This window comes from Heliangelus exortis, chromosome 11 (genome assembly GCF_036169615.1).
Source record: "Heliangelus exortis chromosome 11, bHelExo1.hap1, whole genome shotgun sequence".
Classification (NCBI taxonomy): Eukaryota; Metazoa; Chordata; class Aves; order Apodiformes; family Trochilidae; genus Heliangelus; species Heliangelus exortis.
Genome location: NC_092432.1, coordinates 13,283,912 through 13,308,255, shown reverse-complemented (window position 1 = coordinate 13,308,255; position 24,344 = coordinate 13,283,912). Strand labels below are relative to the sequence as shown.

Here is a 24,344-nt window from a genome sequence, read left to right as displayed (position 1 = left end):
GATTCAGGACTCATCGGCTGCCGCCAGCCAGGCCCCAGCCGCCCCCCCGCCTGGGAGGGCTTCCTGTCCCCCGCCTTCCCCTGGCCGCCCGCCTGCCCCCCGCCCGCGGGGCCGAGCCGAGGGAGGGGAGGGGGCTGCGGGCGCTTCCTGCCGCCGCCCCCGCCGGGGCAGAGCGGAGCGGGGCGGAGCGGGGAGCTCAGCCCGGCCCAGCCCATCCGTGCTTCCCCGGGGCCAGCGAAACTTCCCGGGGGGCTGCCAGATATAGATGAATATATATATATATTTATTTTTAAAATATATTTTTTTAAATTTATTTTACATTTTTCGGCACTTTCGTTAGAGACCCCGGGGCGGAGCCGCCCTCGCCGAGCCTGCTGCGGACCGGGAGGGGTCGGTACCCGCAGCGCCGCCCGTCCCTGGGGATGGGCTCTGGCGGGGCGCCCGCTGCCTAGCCCGGGCCCGGCACAGCCCGGCTCGGCCGTGCCCGGCTCGGCTCGGGCCTCCCGGGGCAGCGGGGCCGCGTCGCGCAGCATGGCCGCGGAGCTCAGCGCCGAGGAGGAGCAGGTAGGTCCCCGCCGGGCTCCCTTTCCCCGTGCCGGGCTGGGCAGGACCCCGTGCGCTGCTTTACCCCCCGCCCCTACGTCCCATTCTTTTGGGTACCCCCATTTGCAGCGCTGTTTTTTGGTTTTTTTTTTTTTTCCCCAATGGGGCGGTTGTCCCCTAAGGAAAACGCCATCTGCAACTGCACGCCCCTCTCCCCTCCCCCCCCAAAATCTGGGCAGCCCCCAGCCCCCCACTCACAGCCCCGCATCCCCGCAGGCTGCCCGCCCAGTGCGCACCCCAGAGGCCTTTGCGGGGCCTGTGCCGTGGGTGCCGGGACGAGCGGGGTACTGCAGCGTGGAGCCGGGGTAATGCACCCCCATCCCGGTGTGTTCCCCCCCGGGCGCCGGCAGCCTCTGGTGCCCCGATCTCCCCCCGTGGGCAGGCTGCCGTGGGGATGCGTGAGCACACGCTTCCCACGCCCCAGGCCTCCCGTGACGTCCTGGCTTCCTCCGCCAGCCTTGCGTCACCACGGGAGGATGTTGCTGGGCTTGGGGAGCGGTGCCGGGAACCCAGTCTGGTGGCGAGAACAACCTTCGTCTCTCCCCTTCTTCGTTCTCTCATCCCTAAGGGCGCCCACCCGGGGCAGTGGTGCCGGAGCCGGGCACGCTGCCGGGGCTGCCTCAAAGCCGGGTTCCCCTCGGCCTGGCCAAGGGCATGGTGTCACATCGGCTTCGAGGGCTGCAGTGCAAAGGCAAAAGGGACCAGATGGTCAGGTTGCTGGTTGGTTGGTTGGTTGGTTGGTTTTCTTTAGAACATCCTTTGTTTCCACAGGGAGGTTTAGGAGGTTTGGGACGAAGCCCTCGAGGTCTCCCAAATCCCCCATGCCCCTGGAGGGAGGGCTTTCCTGGAGCTGGAGGAGTTGGTCCCACAGTTGGCTGTTGCTGGGGAAAGGGAGTGCTCCAGGCTTCTCCTCTCCCACACCTCCTTTTTACTGGACCTGCTCCAGTAATACCTGCTCCAGGGTAATAAAATCTCCAGGAGCAGGGGGATTTGTATTTCCCCCTGTGTTGCAGAAGAGGCAAAGCTTCCAGCAAATGGGGTTTTTAGCAGCCCCTTCAGGGAGAGCCTTGGCTGGGTTCCCCAGTTCCTGGAGAGGGATCCAAGATGGGTGGTCTGGGTGAGAATATTGGCTGGAGAAGATGAAGGGATATTTGCAAGAACTGCTCCAGGTTTGGATCATCAGGCTGGGGTGGGGGAAGGCTGCCCTCGGTGCTGCCCTCCATGGCTCAGAAGTCAAAGTCATGTAAGTTTCTCTCTTTTCTTGGGTAAGTGCTGGTTGGGGCTGGGATGTCCTCTTCCTGCCATCCCTGTGTCCTCCTTGGAACCATCAGGATTTCCTCTGCTTGGTCTGCTCTACCCCATTACCGACAGCAATCCGGGGGGAGGGAACTCACCCCTCTCCTCTTCTTGCCAGTCTTGGGATGTCTCCTGCTCCATAGGACCTTTGCAGTTCCCTCCCCAGCCTATCCCAGAGGAACCACAGGAACAAAACCAATTTTCCTTGTGGCTTTTCAGCCCAACTTCAATTTTCACAGGACATATCCTCCTCCCCTTCCCCTGCAGGCTGAAGAAGGAGGTTGGGTTTGCTGCCTGCACAGCTTGGAGGAGGAGGAGGGCTTGAAGAGCCCCCGTGTCCCTGCAGCGGTGGCTTTGTCACCACCCTGCCCTGGCGCAGCAAAGCAGGGATCTCGGTGACGCCAGCTCTCCAAAGCCCAGCATTGTTCCCCACGCCGGGCCACAGAGCGTCTTGCTCGCAGCGCTGCTGCTGCTTGCAGGAATGGGGTTTCTGGCTGTGGCTCTGTGTCACCGGTTTTATTTCCAGTGTCTTGAGGGACTCTGGTGAACAAATCAGTGTAGGATTGGGTCCGGAAGCAATGGTGAGACCCAGTGGAACATGCAAGGTGGGGTCAGAGCTGTGGCTGGTAGTGATGCTTGGCTTGGTAACTTGTGGCTCGCCTGCTGTTGAACTGTTGAACTGGTAAGTTTGGGATTTCGTTTTGTTCCCAGAGAAAGCAGGAGAAAGATGGAAAAAGGCCTGGGTTCTCCTGCGTGGCAGAGCATTAAGTCATGTATTCAATGCATGTTTCCTCCGATCAAAGTAAAAGAATGATGTGAATATAGACTATGCAACTTCTAGACAATTAACTTTTTTAGGACTTGGCAAAAATGACATTTCATATAAAGAACTACCATCATGTTAAAACTGACAGTCAAAGTGTTCCTTATCTATTTAAGCAATAAGTCTAGGTGAACCTGCCTCTTAAAGTTTTAAAAGTTATTCTTTTTGTATGTTTGGCTGAGCTGTCTTGCAAAGTAGCAGGGGTCTTCTTGTGAGTCTTCCCCCTTGCAAAAAAAAAAAAAACCAAAAAACCAACAAACCCAGGCTCGCTCATGATGGGTGCTGGGAGTGGATGGAAAACAAATGTGAATGTGTGCAATAAGGCTGAAGATGGTTTCTGTACTGCCCCATTTATTTTCCCATCCCTCTTCAACAGAGGAGGAGTGGTTAGAAATTTGGGCCATGAAAGAGTGGCTTTTGTTTTGGCAAAGTGGAGGCTGTAGGAGAGGAAGCCATGGGGATAAAGGCATCTGAGCTCCCAGGAAAAGCTCCTGCCAGTGGGGAGGTGGGGATGGGAGGTAGGGGAGGTGTATCCCACCCTGTCTCCTTTTCCTCCCCTTTGCCTGCTCCCCTCCATCCCTTGCCCCCAGCATTTTCAGAGTTGAGGGGACCGATCTGGTTGATGGTGGCACGTGGCCACACCGGAATGGCTCGTGATGCTTAAAGGGGATTTTTGCAAGGGCTTGGAGCTGGGCTCTCAAAATCCACTTTTGCATTCCTCCCGGCACTGTTGGTGGCAGACCCAGCCCAATTCCATGAGTTCCCTCTGGCTGGTGCTCACCCAGTCACTCTGTTGGACCCCATCCCGTGTTAGGGAGCTTCCGGCTACGTTGTGCTCGGGGTCAGGGCTGGACCTTGGCCACTTCCAGCAGGCGAGCGAGCTGGTACCACTTCCAAAAATGCCTGGTGCCGTGCCAAGTGGGCTGCGGAGACACCCCTGGGACAAACCAAGCTTCCCATGAGAGGGACTCCCTGCCTCTGCCGAGCCTCCTGCTGCCGATAAACCCCGGCCTTTTGCTTCCTCCTTCGGAAGTCATTAACGCCGAAGAGCTTTTCTGGCTGAATAGCTCCCAGAAACTCTGCCGTGACACCCAACACCACCGCCTGCTCGGAAACCATCCTTCAGTGCTGACCCTCCCTCCTCCTTCTCCTCGCACTGTCATTGCCATCCTCCATTCCTGTGAGGATGGAAAACCCCCATTTTGGGGTGTGCCCGAGTGGGAGCGGGACATTTCGGGGACCTGCATGGTCCTTGCCCACATCCTTTGAACAGTGCCTGGTGAAAAGCTGGACTGTGCTGCCCCTTCTCCCTTGAGGCGTCTCTGGGACAAGGGGGTCAATACACAGCAGAAAGCAAAGCTGCTTCCATTAGCATGAGCTTCAGAAACCCCAAGCCCATGCAGCTTGTCAAAATAGTACATTTTGGGTTTTGTTTCTTTTTTTTCTGCTTGCCTTCAGGAAGGACTTGAAGCCTGCCAGAAGGCTGCAGGTTGGCTTTTGTGTCTCTGCTCCAGCAATGCTAGGGGTGGAAAAGTTTCTATATTGGTTTCTCACAGTCTCAGGTGCATGCAGTGCTGGTGCTTTGGGAGGGGAGCTCATTCAGGTGAGGTGAATGAGCATGTTACAGGAGTGTGGGGAGCATCCTGGACTGAAAACTTCTTGTCTGGTCCTCTGTGGCCATGTGAAACTGGCCTCACTGGGAAAGCTGGGCCATGTTCAGTAGCGTCCTTTCCCAGCACTTCTGTAGGCTCCCTGCTTCACCCCGAGGAGCTGCTGGGTTTGCTGAGCCATGATCAGGCCTTGCCCACACACTGAGGACTTGTGTAGCTACCACCGTAACCAGAGATGCTCCTGGGACACCTGTTCTCCTTCTTCTCCCCTCCATCTCACCACACACCCCTTGTCTCTTCCTCAGGCAACCAAGCAGTTCCTGGAGGAGATCAACAAGTGGACGGGCCAGTACAATGTGTCCCCGCTCTCCTGGAATGTGGCTGTCAAGTTCCTCATGGCCCGCAAGTTCGATGTCCTGCGGGCCATTGAGCTCTTTCACTCCTACCGGGTAAGCGAGCCGAGCCGGGTCCCCCCCATCTTTCTGCCAGAGATCTCAGGTCCCGAGAAAGACCCTCTCCTCCCCTTGCTGTTTTTCTTTCTCCACTCTCCGTGACGAGATTTTTATCCATCTGGAAAATACTTTTTCAGCTCGGGTGAGTCACCATGGAGATCTTGCCGACCCGAACCCCCTCCCCTGCAAGCAGTGTGCAGTGCTCACAGGCTGCCCTCCTGGCAGCTGTGGGATGCCTGCAGATCATCGCCCTCTATGTAAAGGATTTATCTGCAGAGACACCTTTCCCATCCTGGTCTCACAGAGCTGTTCCACTCCATGCTGCAGCTGGTTGCAGTCCTCTGCTGGAAAATAAGGGCATGGAGCAGAGGCTTCCCTGCTGGGGCTTCCTTAGGAGGGCAGGGTGACCTGCAGGGACATAATGGTTGGGTGCCCCGTGGGGACTTGATGGCAGGTGGAGGGCGGGGGTGGCCGTGCTGACCATCACATGGACTCCTCTCCCACAGGAGACACGGCTGAAGGAGGGCATTGTGAAGCTGAAGCCACACGAGGAACCGCTGCGCTCGGAGCTGCTCAGCGGCAAGTTCACTATTCTGGTAGGTGGGGGAATACCCTTGGGTTACCCCAGCCAGCTGGCTTGTCCTGGCTCTGCTCTGCGTGGGTGTCCTTTGGGGGTCGTGGGAGCCTGACCCTGTTTCTTTGCCAGAGTGTGCGGGACCCCTCTGGAGCCTCCATTGCCCTCTTCACGGCCAAGCTGCATCATCCCAGCAAGAGTGTGCAGCACGTTGTGCTCCAGGCACTCTTCTACCTGCTGGACCAAGCAGTCGAGAGGTGAGCCTGCCTCTGCTGAGGTGCTGTGTCCCAAGCATTGGTCCCGAGGGTGCCCCTTCCCTCCCAGGGGAAATGGGAGATGCTGCTGGGAGCTGAGGTTTAGGTGAAATCCCTCTGAAAAGCTTCACCAGGTAGAGATGTGCTGTCCCTCCCCTGACTGGGAATTCCGAGGTGAAGTTGTGGCTGTGTCTGTGTGCCTCCTGGTGTCCCACCTCCAGTTTAGTGACAGAAGGGGTCACAGCTCCCTGTGCCTTGAAATTTCCTGTGTTCCCCCGGTGTGAACTCAAGCAACTCATCCCCATCGAGATGTTCAAGCAGGGGGAATAGATCCCCTGATCCAGGCCCTTCACAGCCTTTCCCTGCTCACGTCCAGGTTTCAGTTTAGCAAAACAATCGCTGCAGGCTTCAGCTGGGGAGGAATCAGCATGGAGGCTGGCTAAAAATATAAACTTGGGAGGTCCCATTCATCCTCCTGGGCTCTTTCCATTTGTGAATTCACTCATCACAGCTGACACAGGCTTGAGACATGAGCCAGGCTTAAATAAGGGTTGTAGGAGGGGGTGCAGGTCGGAAGTGCAGAAGTGAGCTTTGGGTCTGTGAGCTTTGGGTCTGTGAATCCTTCTGGAAGCACAGGAGGGTATTTTTTGGGGTCAGGAAGCTGAGGATGAGGTTAGCGTAGGGCAGATCTGCTCCTCTGGGAGTGGAGCAGTTGGATGTTGTAGGGCTGATGTTGTTCTTTTCCCTCTCTCAGTTTTGAAACCCAGAGGAACGGGCTGGTGTTCATCTACGACATGGCAGGCTCACAGTACACCAACTTTGAGCTGGACCTCAGCAAGAAGATCCTCAACCTGCTGAAGGTAACAGCCGGGGGTGACCTTGCATCTGGGGATGTCACACAGGCTCACTGAGTATGTGAAGTCCCGTGGTTTGGGCGTAAATTTTCACGCTAGACCATGTTGGCCACATCTTGGATGAGGATCACCAGCTCCTGGTGCCCTGGGGCAGTGTTTGAAGCCTGCCATGCTGGACCCTGCCAGGGCTGGGTGTCCCGTGGGTGGGAAGGGATCAGCTGTCCCCATCCTGGATTCCTCTCACAGCTGCTGGCAGCACTTTTGGGAAAACAGATGCAATTTTTTTTTTTTAACCGAGCTGGCATTTCATGCCTCCTCCCTTCTCTGGAAAAAAATAACAGTAAATATTGGCCAGGGTGTGTTCTCTGCACAAATCCCAGCTCCCAGGCTTCACCTCTCCCCCACAGAGCCAAACCCTCTGCCTACCTAATTCCAAGGAAATAATTTGTTTCCGTATTGGGAGTATAAAAAGCTGTGTGGCTGTGTGCACGGCATGCTTTGGATGCCACCTCAGGGTCCCTTTGCTGGTTGTCACTTCTGCTGGGACATGCCCCCTGCCCCAGCAGGAGAATGGAGAGGGGCTGATTCTTCCCTGGCAACCTGACCCCTTCTGCCCACAGGGTGCTTTCCCAGCTCGGCTCAAGAAGGTTTTCATCGTGGGAGCACCCATGTGGTTTCGTGTGCCGTACTCCATCATCAGCCTTCTGCTGAAGGAGAAGCTGCGGGAGAGGGTGAGTGCCGGTCCCCCCCAGGCATGGGACCCTGGGTGGGGAGGGTTGAGGCTGTTTTCTGTTTGGGACAGAGTGGTGTAAGCAGCTTGTGCCCCTCAGCCCTTGCTGCTGGAAAGTGCTGAGCTGAAATCACTGGGAAATGAGGGCTTTCTCAGGCAGTTTCATAGGACTTGACCTGTTTTGGTGTTTTTATCTTAAACCCCTTTTGAAATCACCTTTGAATCCTTTGTCTGCAGTAAGGCTGTCAGCAGTAGCCGTGGAGGTCATGGTAAATTATTAAACAGAAAGGAAACCTTTGCTGAGCATGCGGGAGAGAAGGGAAACTTAAATACCTGTGCTCAGGCCCTGCCTGGCGAAGCCCAAAGTCCCTAAAGCAGTGTCCTCAAGTGCTGCTGGCACAGCCAGTGGACAGCCTCAGCTCTCCCTGGGCTGCACTTTGTCCCTTTGCTTTTGGTCGGAGCTTGGAACCATTTGCAAATTTGGAACAGAGTGTTGATGTGGGCTTTGCTGGGGAGGGGGCAGCTGCTGCCCCACCATTCCCCCAGGTGCCCTCCCAGGGCAGGCGGAAGATGCTGTTGGAGGAAACCTCTAGGCTCCATCAGGATTGTGCTAGGCTGTTGGCATCCCTGTCCCCACTGAACCCTCACCGTCCTTCTGGGAGTCACGTCTTCTCCTCCTCTTCCTACTGCAGGTGCAGATGGTGAAGATGTCAGAGCTGAAGGAGCACCTGCCTCAGGAGTGCCTCCCCGAGTACCTGGGGGGGTCCCTCAAACTGGACCCTCTGAGCTGGAACTGCCGGTTCCTGCCCCAGCAGAACGGGCACCCTGACCCCCTGGACGAACTCATCCTGGTGCCACTGGTGGCCCCCAAAGATAACGGCTCTGTCCACGTCCCTGGGCCCAAGTCCATCACCCTCCAGGAGCTGCTGGATCATGTCAGCCACAAGCAGAAACGGGGCATCTACGAAGAGTATGAAGATATCCGGCGCAGGAGCCCGGCCGGCACCTTCGTCTGCTCTTTGTGAGTTGGGGAAAAAGGAGCTGGATGTAGGCAAGGGTGGGGTGTCTCCAAAAAGCTCTGATTTCCCCCTCCCCACGCTTCTGCTCGGTCATGGCCCATCTGCCTCCTTGGGTGCAGTGCTTTGGGTTAGCAATGCAGACTCCCAGCCCAGTGATGCTGTAAACTCCCTTTGCAACTCCTGCAGCCCTCGGGGGTCAGAGGGAGCTCGTAAGGGGACAGCGGGGACAAGGATCTGGCTGGGACTCTGCTTCCTGAGGCTTTGGCCAGGTGATGGCAGCAGAGCCCAGGAGACAGGGGCTTGTGCAGCGGGAAGGAGGCTGCCTTTCCCTTCCCGCCTGGAAAACATCTCTGCTTCCCTCTCCCCTGCTTCCCAGGGCACCCTACAACCAGGAGAAGAACCGGTACGGGGATGTGCCCTGCCTGGACCAGACCCGTGTCAAGCTGGCGAAGCCATACAGCCGCCCGGAGGTGAGGCAGCCTTGGGGGGGGGACAGGGGGTCCCACTGCAGCCAGCCTGGTCTGGGGGCTCCGGGGGGCTCATGCTGTGCCTGCTTTTCCCCCCTGGCAGCTGACTGACTACATCAATGCAAGTTTCATGGACGGCTACAAGCAGAGGAATGCTTACATTGGGACTCAGGGTATGGCTGGGGTCTACAAGGGGGTTATTTTGCTCCTGATTAATCTGTGGGCTTCACCTCCTCGCCCAGAATCAGCCACTGGCTACAGGGGAGAACATCCTGGGAGGAGGGCACCACCTGGCAAGCCCCCCTCTTCTCCATGTGTATTTACTCCCGACCCGGTCCCCAGCCAGGGGTGACCAGAGATTGAAGCTCCAGGCAGGGCTGGTAGCTCCTCACCAGGGTCAGTCCTTGTGGAAAGGGGCCGTGGCCCCCCCAGGGAAGTTGCAGGAGGCAACAGGGCGAAGAGATTTCTGCCTAAACCCATTAGGTTTTGGGCTGACATCCAGGATCTCCCCACAGGGCCTCTGGAAAACACCTACGGTGACTTCTGGCGCATGGTGTGGGAGCAAAATGTTCTGGTGATTGTGATGACAACTCGGTGAGTGCCCTGGGCAGGGTATGGCCCTGTTTTCCTTGGCAGGATGTTGGGTGGGCAGCACTGAGCTCCCTGCAGTGACCCTGGAGCTGGAGAACCACAGGGTGGGGACACCACGTCAGAGATGGGCTGTTTGGTGCCTGCAGGATCCCCAAGGCACTGAGGTCAGGTGGCATGGGACATGTCATCACCAGCTTGTCCTCCTGCTCCTAGGCTGGAGGAGGGAGGAAGGAGAAAGTGCGGCCAGTACTGGCCCCTGGAGAAGGATTTCCAAGTCTGCTTTGGGGCCCTGACCATCACCAACCTGGGTGTGGAGAACCTCAACCATTACAAGAAAACCATCCTGGAGATCCACAGCTCGGAGGTATGTGGGTGCAGGGACCTGGCAGGGGATGGCATTGGGGTTGCCAGAGATCTTCTGTGGCCAGGGACAGAAGAGGGGAGAGGGTCTAACTCCCACCTGCTTTTCTCCAGACCAGGGAGCGGCGGCTGGTGTCCCACTTCCAGTACCTGAGCTGGCCGGACTATGGTGTCCCCTCCTCTGCTGCCACCCTCATTGACTTTCTAGGGGCCGTGAAGCAGCAGCAGAGGGTGGCAGTGAGCGCCCTGGGCCCTCGCTTCAAAGGTCACCCTGGTGGACCCCCGGTCGTGGTGCACTGCAGTGCTGGCATTGGCAGGACAGGTAATGGGGTAACCCAGATGCTGGGGCAGTGGTTGGGCAAGTCCTGCCTCCCCAGGGCATTTCCATCCCGGGGACCTGCATGGTGTGTTTGCAGACTCATTGACCAGGGACACGTGTCCTTAAGATTTGCTGCAGCCATCAGATCTAGGGCATTGCTGTCCTGCTTCTCCTGATGCCTGTGGGAGGTTCTGAAGGGGCTGAGGACCACCACTCTCTGCCTCCAGCTCTCTCAAGGGGTAGTGATGTCTCTCTGCGGTGGCTGACGCCATCCCCATCGTTGTCCCCAGGTACTTTCTGCGCCCTGGACATCTGCCTGTCCCAGCTGCAGGATGTGGGGACACTGAACATCTACCAGACAGTGCTGCGCATGCGGACCCAGCGTGCCTTCAGCATCCAGACCCCTGAGCAGTATTATTTCTGCTACACTGCCGTCCTCGAGCACGCCCAGCGTGAGGGCCTGCTGCTCGCCAACCACAGCCGGGCCAACCAGGAGAAGAGCTCGCTGGGACACTGAGACCTGCTGCCTCCCCACCAAACCCCCTTCCCACCCTCCTGGGGCTGCCGGAGCTGCCTCCCTGCCTGCCTGGACTCATCGGAGCCGGTGGGGCCGAAGCTGCCCTCCCAGGACTGTCGAACTGTGCCTTATTCACACCAAACGGCGGCTGCTGCTCGCCGCAGGTGGAGGACGAAGAGGCTCTCGCTCTTCTCTGTGGTATTTGCAGGGTTTGGTTGTTTGGGGAGGTGTTTTTTTTCTTCTCTTTGAGTTGTTGTTTGTTTGGTTTTTTGTTTTTTTTTTTTAATTTTTTTTTTTTTTTTAATTGTTGGGACCATCTAAAATGTATCCAGAGAGGGGCTTTGTAAAGACCTAGGAATTGTATTTCCAGTCGTGCCCTGGCCTGGGGCTTGGGAAGAGGCTCCTACTTCAGTCTTACCTGCCCCCCCGCCTGTGTCTGTATGTACGTGTGTATAATACATCCTCACTGCACCCCACCCTGGCTGGTATAAACATACATATGTACACACCCCCCTTCAGCAGCTCCTGTGGGTCCCTGCTGCCCTGCCAGCTCACTGCTGTGATCCCGGGAGCGGTGAGTTTGGTCCTGGCTCTGTTTTGTCCTTTCCCCTTCCTCGTTTTTCCCTTTCTTGGTCCTCAGCAGGGCAGCACTGGGACCTGGTATCCGCGGGATGGCATGGGGAAGCTCGGCAGCATCCCTCCCTTTCCTTATCTCATCTTCCCCATCCTCATCTCTGGCTGGGAGAGGGCAGCTCTGCTCCTAGGAAGAGCTAGAGGATTTTGGTTGGGGGGAGATGAGGAGCTCCCCATGTCCCCTGCGCCCCGGGTGTCACTAGGTACGAGGTGATGGGGACCAAGCGGCATTCGGGGTTGCCTGGTGTTCCCCAGCCAGAAGTGGAAACCAGCAAGCCCAGCCCAGCAGCGAGGCACTGGCTGGAAAACCTCTGAGCATAAAAAGCCCAAACCCTGGGGAGGCAGCGAGCTGACCTCTGGGGGGTTGCAGCAACCCTGGTCTCCTGTCCCCTGCCACCACTCTGGCCCCTGCCCCTCTGTGCTGCCTGGGCAGCTGGGACCTGGGCCTCTGTAACTTTATACTGTAATAAGCTCTTTGAATGTGTATATTCTTATTTTTTTATAATCTTGGGAGGGGGGGGGAGGTGGGGTTGTTTTGGGGTTTTCTTTGTTTCCTTTTATATTTAACATTAATTTGATCCAAGCCAGAGGCAGAAGTATTTGTAAATGTTCCTGTTTTGCTCTTGTTCAGAGAAACATTTTTGTTGTTACTTTTTGGGTTTGTTTGTGGTTTTTGCTTTTGGGTTGGTTTTTTTTGTGTTTGGGTTTTTTTTCTTTTTGTATCAACAATATAAATTTAGTATCAGTGACCAGTCCTCTTGGCTCTCAGGGTGGAGTTGGGCAGGAAAGGGAGGGAGCTCCCCAAAAGCAACCTGGCTCCATCCGTGGGGATGCAGGGGCCTGCTGCAAGCCTTTGGGGGGTCACCAAACTGCATTTAGAGCCGTGCTGCAGGGGGAAACGATGGGGTAGGACTTGCCCAGGGCTTCTGTCCTGGGTGAGGACCAGCAAGAGATAACCAGGCTGCAGCTCTCCTGGGTGAGCAGGATAACAGCAACAAGATGGGCTGAGCCCTGGAGCCAGCCCCAGCACAGTTCCTGGGGGAGAGGGAAGAGCAGCACCTGTGTTTGCTCAGCTGGAGTCTGGGAGAGCCAAGGCAGGAACAGGGCTCATAGGGGTGGTGGGGAGGTCAGTTACCACTGGTAAAATTCACAGCGGGGACATCCTAGAACAAAAGAAGCCCACGGATGAAATCCAAAGCACCAGTTGAGGCTAAAAATGACATCAAGCCAGCACAGGGAAACCCCAACGTGGTGGTGCCATCCCTGTGCCCACCTGTCTCATTTGGCTTTCTGGTTTTCTTGGCTGCACGCACACTGCCTCGCTAATTATGATTACTTTAGTGCTTGTAAATTGCCCAGCGCGTGTTGAGCCCTGGGAGTTTGGAAACAGCCTGGCTCTGGAGCACTTAAATCTTTCAGCTCTCCTGCTTCTCTGCCACCAGCTTCCAGGCTCCATCCCCAGCAGCACAGCAGCCTGAGCAGGTTCAAGCAGCCCGGGCCAGGGACCTTTCAGCAACTAAACCGAGCTGCAGCTCCCAGCCAAAGAGGAGAGAGAGATTCCTTGCTGTGCCCGCACGTCCTGTTTGTGAGAGTGGGGAGCTGGAGCTGAGAAAGGGAAAAGCAGCTAGAAAGAAAAAAACCCCAAAATAACACGTGGTTTAGATGTCGTTTGAGTGAAGATGTTTGAAATATGTATTTAGTAGAAGTTTAGAAGGGGTGTGTTTTATATTCTCACCCCGAGGTCGCTGTGGATGACAGCTAATCCCAGGCCAGGGATGGCTCCCCCAGCCAGGCAGGAGGGTTGGTCCTGCAGCAGAGGGGAAGCCAAGAACTCCCTCAGCAACTTTATAAACCCTGCGAGAAGAAAAAAAAAGAAAATTAATTAAAACCGGCAGCCGCTGTCCCATTCCCCAGCTCCCATTTTATCCGGCAAAGGCACTGGGTGTCACTTGTTTGCCCGCTCCCGGGGCCAGTGCTTCCCTCCGGCCTGGTGGGGGTCATCTCCCTCCCGCCTTCCTCCGCTGAGGCCTCACCCTCTCCCGGTGGGCGGTGCGGCCGGTGACGATGGGCACCGCGGGGCCAATCCGCCCGGGGGGGAGTTCCCCCCCCTCCCCCTTCAACCTCCCTCCCCCGTACTCCATTCAGGTCTCCTCGCCTGCGCGTTGAGGGTAGGTAACAGCTGCTTTTTTAAAAGGCCCGGCACCTCCTTTTTTTTTTTTTTTTTTTTTTTTCCCTTCGTTTTTTTTTTTTTTTTTCTTTCTCCCCTTTTACCTTCACGATGCAGCGGGAAGGGAGGAGGAACCCCCCCCCCCCCAGCCCTGAGGCGAGGGAGCGACCCGCGCGCTCCAACGGCGGGAAGCGCGCGCGGCGCCGCGAGGAGACGAAAAAGGGGGGGGGAATGTAAGGGGAGGGGGGGGGAGGAGGCCCGCGCGCTGCGTGGGGGGCGTGTCCTCCGCGCCTCAGCCAATCATATACGGGGGCGTGGCCTAAGCTGGGGACGCTCTCCCCCTCCTCCCCCCCTTCCCTTTCCCCTCGGTGCGTGCGTGCGTGTGTGTAGCCCCCCACACGTGTAACCGACCCGCCCCACGTGGGGCGCTGCCATCCCGGAAGCAAAGGGGTCGGGGACAAAAGGCAGAGCGGCGCCGCGCCCCCTCACCCCCCTTCTTCTGGGGCCCCCGTCGTCGACCCCGCCCCCCCGACGCCGAACGGCGTCGGGGGTGCGGGGTTGACGGCGGGGGCCCCGGAGAAGGCGAAGTGGCGGGGGGGGGGGGTCGCCGCAGCCGATGTAAACATTCCACAAAAGGGCTCCCCAGAGAGGGGGCGGGGCCTGCGCGTTGGGGGGCGGAGCTAGCGGCGTCGTGTGGGCGGGCTCTCCCCCGTGACGCCTGCGCTTCCCGCCCGCCGATTGGCTGTCGCTTCTCGGGCTCAGCCAATGGGGTGGCCGGGGAGGCGGGGCGCGCTGCTTATACGGACATTTTTCTTCGGCGGTCGCTCCCCCCCCTCCTCCTCCCCTCTCGCCTCCCCCCCTCCCTCTTTTCCTCTCCACATCCCCTTCCTGGGGGCCGCGGCCAATAGGGGCGGGCGAGGTGGGCGGGACCGCAGTGGCAATTGGCCTCGCTGCTGACGGGCGTGCGGCGCGGCCAATCGGCTCTCGGGGCTCCCCCCCTGTGCGGGGAGGGGCGGGATTTCCCGGGGAACAGAGAAGCGGGCAGCGTTCCGCCGCGGCGGCTGAGAGACGGTTACTCCATCTTACCCCCCCCTCCCGCCCAGACCACCCCCTCCCACCCCGCCCGGGGCCCCGGCGCCGCCCCCGCCCGCCCCCCTGCTCCGGGAGGAGGGGCGCGGGGACCCCCTCACGTCCCCCACCCCCGCCGCCCGACCGGGAGGGCCCCGCCGCCCGCTGAGGGAGACTCGGCCGCTGCCAGGGCCCGCTTTGAGGTAAACGAGGGGGGTGAAAGAGAGCGAGTTGGGGCCGCCGAGCCCGGTGCCGGCCCCCTCCGGCCATCCGTAGGGGGCGGGGCCTGGCGCCGGTGCCCCGGGGGGGCGGAGGACGGAGAAGAGGGGTGGGGGGGCCGGGGGGATCGGTGGTGTCTGGCGTGGAGGCGGGAGGGGGGAGTCGGTGGTCGCGTCTCCCCGAGGAGCCCCGAGCGAGCGGTCGCGCCTCCCCCCGCCCCGCCCCGCCGGGGGTGCCCCGGCCTCGGCATGGCGGGAGCGGCGGGCGGAGCGTGCGGCGGTCGCTGGGCGCGCTGTGAGGCGGGCGCCTCCCCCCAGCCCCTCCTCCCGCCCTCCGCCCGGTGCCGCTCCCGGGCTGCGGCGGGACCGCCCCCCGCCAGCGCCCGCTCGCGCCGCACGGCCCCGGCACCGGCCGCACTGCGCCCGGGGGGGGAGGTCCCGGGAGCCCCGGGCGGGGTGGTGGGCTTAAGCGTGAGCGTGAGGCTTCCCCGGTTTTCCCTGCCCCCGCCACGGCGTCCCGTAGAAGTTGCGGTTCGAAGCGCCTCTCGGTAACCGGGTGTCGCTCGTCTCGGGACGCACAGGCGGGGTGGCGGAGCGTTGGGTGAGCCCCAGAACTGCCGTTTTTCAGCTTAATACCGCAGCGATCCGTAAGGACCTGTTGGATTGGCGGAAACCGGAGAGCTTCTCTCTCGCTCCCATTAATTTTTAAGCGCTTTTTATAGCGAGCCGCAACCTTTTCTCCCTGCCCTCCCCTCAAAACGTGGCCCGGGTGCTGGAGTGCAGCTGCAGGGTGACCTCTCGGCTCGCTTTCCTTTCCTAACTTGCCGCTTTTCGTACTAAAAGGTGTGTGGGGTGAGTAAAAAAAGTGGGAAAGGCCCAAATCGTTACAGTACAGCTCGGTCCAGGCTTCAGTCTTCCCATCTTCACTTGTAATTGCTTTCTTTAAAAAAAAAAAAAAAATCTTTCCAAAGAGGGATGTGTTTTTCTGTTTGATAAAATGGCACCTTAACATTAATACACTGATTTACACCTGTAAAATTCCCTTGTCACATAAAAGTGCCTTGGCTGCCCAGTGTCAGCCCATGCTGGAGCTCCAGGAGCAGAAAAAGCACTTTTAAAGGGCAGTTTTTCAGGTCCAGGGTGGTCTTTGCAGAAGGGAACTGCTTTCTCACCCCAAAGTATCCTTATCCCTCCCACCTACCCCTTCTTGTTAAGGGGATGAAGGTGTTTGAAAAGCTCCGAAGTGATCGTTCACCCCATAAAATGGCAGTGATCAGCTAAAGTTTGGGGGGAACTCTTGACTGCTTTAGCCTGCTTTTGGAAGCAGGGTGGGAAGGGGGAATGCTCTGCTTCCCACCCCAGCCTGGATTGCTGGGGGAGCCCTTCCCGCAGGCTCCTGGCACGTGTGGGGCTGGGAGCTGGGAGCATCGCCTTGGAATTGGCAGGCAGATCATTTACGGTTCCAGGATTTATGAATCGTTTTCTGTCCAGATTGCTGTTCTGCTCTTCTCCAGCTCTTCTGGAAAGCTTTTATGGCTGTTAAAGCTGGAACAGAGAAAAGAGTCCCATAATCACTGTCAGTTAGAGGGGGGAGGTGGGTTTCTGGGGGTGGGCTGCAGCTCCTGTGGGGTCTTGTAACTTTTTTATTAAAACAGAAAAAAGAAGAATAAATAGAAAAAAAGTATGGTCCGTGGGCTGTCACCGTGTCACCTCACAGAAAACTGCTAACTGCTCCGAAAACTTTTTTCCCAGTTTGTTGTTTGTTTGTGAGGGTTTTGTTTTTGTTTTGGTTTTGGTTTTTTTTTTGGACACCATTTCACTTTGGGATGACTGCAGTCATGGATGTGCCTCTCTGTACAGCACCCCTCTGCAGTGAGGCTGGGGGTTCATTCCCCTCTTACAGAGGAGGGGATCCAGGCAGCGTGGCACCCTGCAAAAAATATACCAGTGACTGCTGAACAAGCTGGGTCATGTTCTGGAAGTTGTATGGCTGGGTTAGTGCACAGGGAGCAGTGCTGCCAGAACCTGAGCTGACTGCTTTCGAGCAGGCACAGTGATACACGGCGTTGAAATCCTACAGGGAACTTGTCCCACAGGACATCTGTGACAGCTCCAGGCTTGGAGTCACACCTCCAGGGTCTGGAGCTGTAGCTGAAGCTTGGTTTGCTGCTCCCAAGTTTTGAGTCCTTTCTTCTGTGAAAGGAAAGAATTAAAAAAAACCAAAAACAACAACAAAAAAAACCAAAACCCACCAGTTTAAAAAACAGAGCTATGGGATTTCCCTGCCCTCTTTCAAAAGGGTCCTCGCTCTGCAGGGACCAGAATCCTCTCTAGTGGCACTTTCACAACTTGTTGGTGAAGCTGGTTTGTATTCAGAGGCATGCTAGGGTTCCAACAGGTGCCAAGGCAGCAAACCTTCTCCATTTGCTTTCTTCTAATTCTCTGTTTTTCCTTTGATCCTGACACTGGTTTAACAGCTGATCTCAATGCCAGAAAACCCTGGCATTATCTGATCAGAAAACCCAAAATGAAAAAACTGCAGATTTTTGAGATCTTCTTTGGTAAAGAGCTGGGAGCTGTGTGGTGCTCTGCCAGCTGAACCCAGCCTTGTCCCCACTTTGTTCCTTCTCTTTCTGTGTCAGTGCTGCCACTTCGTGATGATCCCAGAGAGGAAGGGATGTGCTCCACTTACATTTATGGGTCCCGCTGGCTTATGTGAGGCAGATGGGCAGGGGAATCCTCTGAAGAGCTTGGCAGGACAGAACTGCTGAATTCTGGTGGTGTTACTGAGATGCAATGCACCTTTGTTACTTTTTTTTCCTTTGCTTTGGCAGCCGAGGGTCCTGTGTGTGGCTGTGGTTTGTCTGCCTGTTGCTCCTCCCTGTAGCAGAGCTCTTGAGCTGGGAGGTGGCACTGGTGGGAAGATCAGAGATGTTTACCTACACAATGTCCCTTCCCTGGCAATGGGAATGCTGAAAACCTTGGAAAAGAAAAAAAAGTAATAGTTTTTGATCCTCCTGTTGGCATAAAGTAGCATACTCTGACTGTAGTCACAGACAGGTGGTTGAGTTAGGAATGATGGTGGGGAACAGGGGTGAAATTCCCCATGGACAACACAGAGTGGGACTCGTTCTCTGCAGGTATTTATAAGCCCCCTACATCCTTGGGTTAATTTTAATGAAGGAAAGTACCTAAAGTTTGTGACTTGCTTTTAGTCTTGTGCTGTCCTTGCTGCATTTTGGGGGCTTTTTTTTTTTTCCCCACCCCCAAATTAAGATTGCAGATGATGCAGTTTCAATGGGGGCTTTCTAAATGTCCATGTCAAAAGCCATTAGGGGATGCTGGAGCTGCATGATACATGCCTGAGAAGATAAAATAAGTGCACTAGGAGGGGTAGGACGTGCTGCTGCACAACAGATCTCTCCAGCTTTTGAGTGGGAAAGATCCTTAGAAGATGCCTGGTCAAGATAGGAGGATTTGGTGTGGAAGTGAATGTACTTTGGGAGCAGTCAGCATCGTGTTGCTGAATATTGAGATAATCTCTGTGCTGGGATTAAAAAACATTGTGAATTATCAATCTTCATTAAGTATCAGTCTGCTGCCAGCCACTCTCACACGGTGGATGCAGACCCTCAGCAGGTGTTACCTGGGAAGATTGACTAATGCTATTGGTTGTTCCTTGTAATGCTGGCTCTTGCTCTCTCTATATATAGACTACAATAGGAAATTTTAAAGTTGAAGCAGGTAGTTGTGTAGAAGCAGAGTCCAAGATGAGTTAGTGAAGGTGATGGGAAGTCAGAGGGAGGCAGAACCTGTAAGAGTTTTAATTTTCACTAAACAGAAGCTTTAATGTTGACTATGAAACAAACTAGATTTCTGGAGGATTACTTTCCTGGTCTTTCCTGGTGAATCAGGAGCTTCCAAACCTGATGCGTTTGGTGTTCACACCTGGCTGCTGCTGTGAAGGTGGTAATGGATCTGCAGTGCTGCCACATTTCCCACGGCCTCACAGGGCTGAGATGTTTGGTGGTTCTGTGGGGGAAAGGCTCCTTGGTCAGCCTAAGGTGGCATTTTAATCCTCGTAAGGAAGGGCACATGAGTCTTCCAGCCATCTTCTGTCCTCAGACAGCCTCTGCTTTAAAGGTTGGTAAGTCCATTCAAAGTGACATGTGTGGAGTGTTGCTTTGGGAAGGGAGACACAAGACTGGGACACTTAACAGTCACCACCCCTCGTGCACACTTTGCACCCCCAGTCATAGGCAACCCTTTCCCTTTGTTCCAGCAAATCTCAGGTGATTTTGAGGAGGAGGTTGTTGCTTGCGTGTATCTGCACACCAGCAGCTCTTGGTTGCTTCTGCCGGGGAGGAAAGCTGATGCACTGCTGAAAGTTAAAGGGCTGCACCAGCCTGGGAGATGAAAAGCCAGGAGAAGGACTGGCTGGGGTACCAGTGTTTGGAGCAGAAAGGTGTCCCAAGTTGGTGAGCAGGTTATAAATAGATGCCCCCAAGGCTTTGCCCAGACTTTACTCAGCCTATTTTCATGCAAAATCCTGGCTAGCTCTGCTGGTGGGATGGTGGTGCCTGGCCAGATTTTTTCAGTTTAGTCCCAGCCCTATTAGCATAAACCTGGAGGATTTTAGGAAGCTCGATGCAGGCTGCGATCCAGGGGAGTAGCTCCTGGTTAACCTGCTGAGATCTTTATTTGTCAGCAGAGCCCAGGTGAATGAAAAGACAACCAGTGCAGGCACCATTAGCAAAATGAGCTCCTGGAGTGTGCACCTCTGCTTTCAGAGTGCACACTGGAGGTCAGACCTGCTTGGGATGTGTAACTGGTAAATAAGATCCAGTTAGCAATCTCTGGCCTTCACTTGGGATGAGGAGTCCTCCTCTGTCAGCTGTCTTCTACCTGCTGGCTGCTTTGGGGACCTGAAAAGGGACTGTTCCAAGAGGTTAAACTTGAAGAGCAACTTCAAAAATAAATGAAGTCATCTTCCTTCTTGTCCTACCCCCTCCAAGTGAAAGGAGAGACTCGTAGAGAGGAACACAGAGGGGAAAATGCTTCATTCCACAAAGCCTGTGTTCCCAAGCCCACCTTGAGCTGTTCTGAACTTGCAGTTCCCCTTTACGTATTTGAGATGTTGGTGAATGATCTTTGAGTTCTTTGGATAATGACAGATTCAGACCAGGAAAAGATGTCCTGATGATGTTTTCTGTAGTTGGCTGTTGTGTCTTTTTTCTAGGGGAGCTTTGTTCCCTCCTGTTTATCTGTTTGTCTGAGTGTGTTTAACTGCACTGGAACTGAAAAGGACTTGCTTTGGAGAGGTCCTGATGAATTAAAGACAGAAGAGGGTGGATTTCACTCTGTTCTCTGTCCATCAAATTCCTTAATAGGCTGAAAATGCTTTTGAGTACCTGGTGGTTTGATGAACAGCAGGCAAGATTTCAAGGATGCAGCAATAACTATCAACAAAGTGGAATTTGCTTGCAGAAAAGAGTAGTTGAGTAGTTCAATCAAATAGAGAGAAGAATTCATGGTGCTTTTAGGAAGAGGACAGCAGCAAAGTGACCTGTCAGATTTGAAGTGAAATGAAGTTGCATAAAGACAACTTGGAGTAGGGCAGGAGGATGCCTGCATGTTGGAGGAGGAAAACACTGGAGTGTAAGTGGGAGAGCAGCTGGTCAGAGCTCACCAACAATCACGCAGTGTGCCAGGGACTGTGATTTCAAAATCTGAGTGTTCTTCCTGCTTTGTGCCTTCTCCTTTCACCTTCCTTCTATATTTTTAAAGCATCTCTCACAGCTGCCTGTCAGCATACCTGGACTGTCCAGAAGATGTTTGGGGCTTTTTTTTCCTGCTTTCAAAGTAGGCAACTTTGTCCATACTGCGTGTAGGTCACGCCGCCTCCCTCCCTCTGAGCTGTGCATTGCTTGGGGTCTGCGTGTGATTCAGGTGCCCCTGTGAGTGTGACTGAAGAAATTGTTAACTTTTAAGCAGAGCATTTTGTTTCTGACAATAAGGTTATGTTTTTCCTGATAAAACACGAGCGCATTCATAGAATCATAGAATTGGCTGGGTTGGAAGGGACCTCTGAGATCATCAAGTCCAACCCTTGCTCCATTACCGCCGCAGTTACCAGACCATGGCACTGAGTGCCACATCCAGTCTCTTTTTAAATATCTCCAGGGATGGAGAAGCCACTACTTCCCTGGGCAGAATGCTGAATCCTCACGCTGCTCTGCTATCTCGCGATAGCAGTACCCTAAAGGAACAGCCAGAAACCTGCCCTACCTGCTCGTGGTGAACTTTGCATCCAGGGCGCTGGTGGGGGAGCATCGAACCCATTGCATGCATTAATTGGTCTGTTAATTGGTCTGTTTTGTTTTTTCACCAGGTTTTGTAGCGCTGCCCCGAGCATGAGTTCAGAATGAAGCGGCGATTGGATGAGCAGGAGTCACCCGTGTATGCGTCGCAGCAGAGACGTATCACCAGCAGCACCGAAGCTTTCCAGCACCAGCACCGCGTGCTCGCCCCGGCACCGCCGGTGTATGAGGCGGTTTCGGAGACCATGCAGTCCGCCACAGGGATCCAGTACTCCGTAACTCCCAGCTACCAGGTGTGTGGGCTCCTCCCTTGCCTGCTTCTGGGCTGCCTGCACCGTGTCATTTTGTGGTAGAGCTCTGTAGATGAGACAGATTTTTAGTTTTTTTCTTTCCTAAAGAAAAGCCAAGGTTGGACGAGGTGCTTATTGTACATCTCATTTTAAGCGCTTACGCCGGGACTTAGCAGCTCCATTCGTGTTCAGAGCCACCTGAACAAATGTGGTGTGACTTGGCCTTTTTGAACATGATTCTTTAATTGGAGTCATGGTCTGTGAATCTTAGAGGCAAGTGTGTGCAGGGTTTTTTCTCCATTTTTCTGTTTTTTTTTTCACCAGGGAATGGTTTATTCTTATGGTTGCTGTCACAGGGGGATGGTGCATGTTGGGTGATCTTAAGCTTAACAGACTGGATCAGCACTTAGATTGGAGACTTTCAGGAAAATTGAAAATTGTGTCCGAAGGCATTACTCCAGAGTCATTAGGTGGCACTCCTCCCTCTCCTGCCTCCTTGGCAAGGAGCTGTTAGCTGGGGAGAGAAAAAACTGTGCTTCAGGAGTACACTGGAGAGACCTCCCAGTGAAAGAGCAGGGAAAAGCCATTCCCATTTTGCTTGTCTTTGCCATGTTTCTGGCACATTGCATGTTCCATGCTTGTGCTAGTGAGCTGTTGTAGTGCCTCATTTTTTTAATATATATATATTTATATATATAAAGTGCCTATCACCATATTGATAAACATTCTTTGGAACCACTCTGACAGCAGAGGTAAGAACAGGAGTCAGCCTGCTAGAACCTCAGCACTTCTGTTTTCAACTAATTTAAAAAGCTTCCTTACTTCTGCAGAAGGGTTGTTCATACGTACAGTAGCAGCTGCAGAGCTGAAGGGCCTGCAGGCAGGCACTTGGAGGGACTGGAAGAGGGTGTGTTTGTGCTGACAGTCCTTCATAAAAAGTCTTGGATGGGCCAGCAAGCAGTTAATTTCTTGTTCATAGAAGGATTTTTAAAAGTATATCTCATCTGAAAGAGGCTTGGATGAAAAACTAGTTCTGTGTAAAATGATAAGTAATTTGCTTCAAAAAAAGGTTAATTTTAAAGGTTCTTTTAATGGGTCTTCCACACTGAGACTTTTTGATGTATGAAAGAGACCTGAAAAATGCATGCCTCCTATTTGTTGCCCTGTTTTTCTAGGATAGGTACCAAGCTGAGTTTTCCCTGGTGCCAGAGAGGCACAATTGGACTTCTAGTACCCACACCGAGTGTAGAATCTCATAAGTAATAATTCATTCTGGTTACTGCTTGAGACACAGGAATGTCTTGGAGAAAAGAGAGGGCATGGACTCTTGTCAGGCTTAAAATCTTATTTTATGCACCTTTTGCAGGTTAGTGAGTAGGCAGCTGATGAGCCTGCAGGCTGGAGAGAACCCCTCTTATACTGTGTTTTCAGAGAGGGCCTCCCTTTCTTGGAGGATAGGGTGAGAGTTGTCCCGTTTTAAGGTCTCTCTGGATCCTTGTTGAAGAGAACGAGGCATATTTTTGGAGTGCGGCTGTCAGCAGCCATGGCTAAAGGTCGAGATGTGTCCTGCTCCCTTCAAATCGGGCTCGTGTACCCGGGTCTGGGGGAAGATGGGTCTTGCTCTCTGCCCGTCCGCGCGCGGTGGCGGCAGCAGCCAAGCCCCGGCTGTAGGTGACTCCTTCTTTGCCTCACCAGGTGTCGGCCGTGCCGCAGAGCTCGGGCAGCCACGGCCCCGCCATTGCAGCCGTCCACAGTGGCCACCACCACCCGGCGCCGGTGCAGCCTCACGGGAGCCAAGTGGTGCAGAGCCACACGCACCCCACCCCACCGGCCGTCCCCGTGCAGGGGCAGCAGCAGTTCCAGAGGCTCAAGGTAACGCTGGGCGTCACTCTTTTAAGTCAACCAACCTCTCCAACCTAAATCCTGGGGCGACTGGGGGCCTTCTTCCAGGCAGGGTGTAGGGGAGGTCTCCCTGCAAAGCCAGATAGTGACCTCCTGAAAGCTTTTTTGACAAGGATTAGCTGCTTCGCCCGTTTGGAAGACGATTAAATGCGGAGAGGGATTTCTCTTCCCACTGAAACCGCGTCGTCGCAATAATAAAACCAGACTTACTCGGGAAAGATCAGGGAGAGGAAAGGTTTTTGTTTGGATTATTTGTCTGAATGGGTTAAATTGCCAAAACATTTGGTGCTTTGCTGAACACGTGGCTTATGTGGGTGGTCGTGCGGGAGTAATTTGGGGGTAAGGAAGGCTCTATTCTTGGATTATGTGCTGTAAAATCCTTTAAAGAAGAAAAAACTCCACCAAAAATAACCCCTGTAAGTAGCCACACTTGGTTCAGCTCTAGCAAGAAAGCACATAAATATTAATTGGTGCCTGTTTCTAACTTGCTTCCAAATATGGTTCGGGTCTCTTCCCATTTTGGTGGAACCCACTGCATCGTTGGCTCTTTTCTTTTGCTGAATGCAAGGCACTTCATTTCTAGAGACCCATGGAAATGGTTTCCACCTCTGTGGTCCTTTTTCCTGGTGAAACTGATGGCAAAAAAAATACATGGAAGTCCTCCTTCCTTTGCTGTCATTTAATTTCAGATGAAAGAGAGGTCCTCTGTGGAGCTCTTGCAACTCATGAGCATGTGCCCTGTCTGTGGGAGGCAGTAAGGACCCCGATCTCTTACTTTAGGCATCTGAAAATTTGATGTTGGTACAGGAGTGGTTCATAAACTTCTTGCTGTTTGAGATGTAAAAGAATTTGCTGCCCACAGCTGCCATTTTCAAAATCCTTATACATTGAACTGTAATGTCTGGCTTTTTTCAAAAAGTGCAAGTGTGTACCTGGCAGACAGCTACTCAGCTGAATATGTCATTTCCACTTTCTGCTTATTCTTAGGCTTCCATAATAATTTCCACATATGAATGCAGGAAAAATACTCAGTCTAGTTCTGTTTATACTTCAGTGATAGTAAATTTGGAGTATGTGTTGGTTTGGGTTTTTTATCTGTGAGTAATTCTGCTGATCTGTGTTGGGGATTTTTGTTGTTGTTGTTTTTTCCTTTTTGTTTCGTTTTGGTACAGTTTTATCTTGTGATCCAGGAGTGGGGAGTGAGTATCTCTTATTCAAATGATGCTGGTAGCAGACTAACCAGGCTCATGATCTTTTTTTTTCTTTTGCTCCTTAAT

General features: G+C 54.4%; 2 protein-coding genes across 3 annotated transcripts in view; both read left to right on the top strand.

Annotated features, from left to right (window-relative positions):
* Positions 1–388: 388 nt before the first annotated feature.
* On the top strand, positions 389–11,752 carry PTPN9 (protein tyrosine phosphatase non-receptor type 9). The gene is made up of 13 exons (XM_071754712.1): positions 389–564; positions 4,638–4,781; positions 5,291–5,380; positions 5,491–5,615; positions 6,367–6,472; positions 7,087–7,197; positions 7,889–8,217; positions 8,592–8,685; positions 8,786–8,855; positions 9,198–9,276; positions 9,487–9,637; positions 9,748–9,955; positions 10,243–11,752. Exons 1-13 carry the CDS (start codon positions 532–534, stop codon positions 10,467–10,469), a joined length of 1,767 nt encoding a protein of 588 aa, XP_071610813.1. The 5' UTR covers positions 389–531; the 3' UTR covers positions 10,470–11,752.
* Positions 11,753–14,407: 2,655 nt separating this feature from the next.
* The window catches only part of SIN3A (SIN3 transcription regulator family member A), a 30,069-nt gene continuing 20,132 nt past the window's right edge, over positions 14,408–24,344 (top strand). The window contains exons 1-3 of one of the 2 annotated variants that reach the window (XM_071754707.1): positions 14,408–14,540; positions 20,947–21,168; positions 22,861–23,037. In XM_071754707.1, coding sequence (XP_071610808.1) covers positions 20,980–21,168; positions 22,861–23,037 — 366 coding nt within the window. In that variant the 5' untranslated portion in view covers positions 14,408–14,540; positions 20,947–20,979. Of the gene's footprint in view, positions 14,541–15,055; positions 15,157–20,946; positions 21,169–22,860; positions 23,038–24,344 lie in introns of those variants that run through there. The other variant, XM_071754708.1, reaches the window with a different exon arrangement.

What these genes read in the sequence shown, in the direction of transcription:
- PTPN9 (XM_071754712.1), top strand. Translation starts at nt 532, where the DNA reads ATGGCCGCGGAGCTCAGCGCCGAGGAGGAGCAG. An exon ending in AGCTCTTTCACTCCTACCGG is followed by an intron (nt 4,782 to 5,290) that starts GTAAGCGAGCCG and finishes CCTCTCCCACAG; the next exon opens with GAGACACGGCTGAAGGAGGG. An exon ending in AGGAGAAGCTGCGGGAGAGG is followed by an intron (nt 7,198 to 7,888) that starts GTGAGTGCCGGT and finishes TTCCTACTGCAG; the next exon opens with GTGCAGATGGTGAAGATGTC.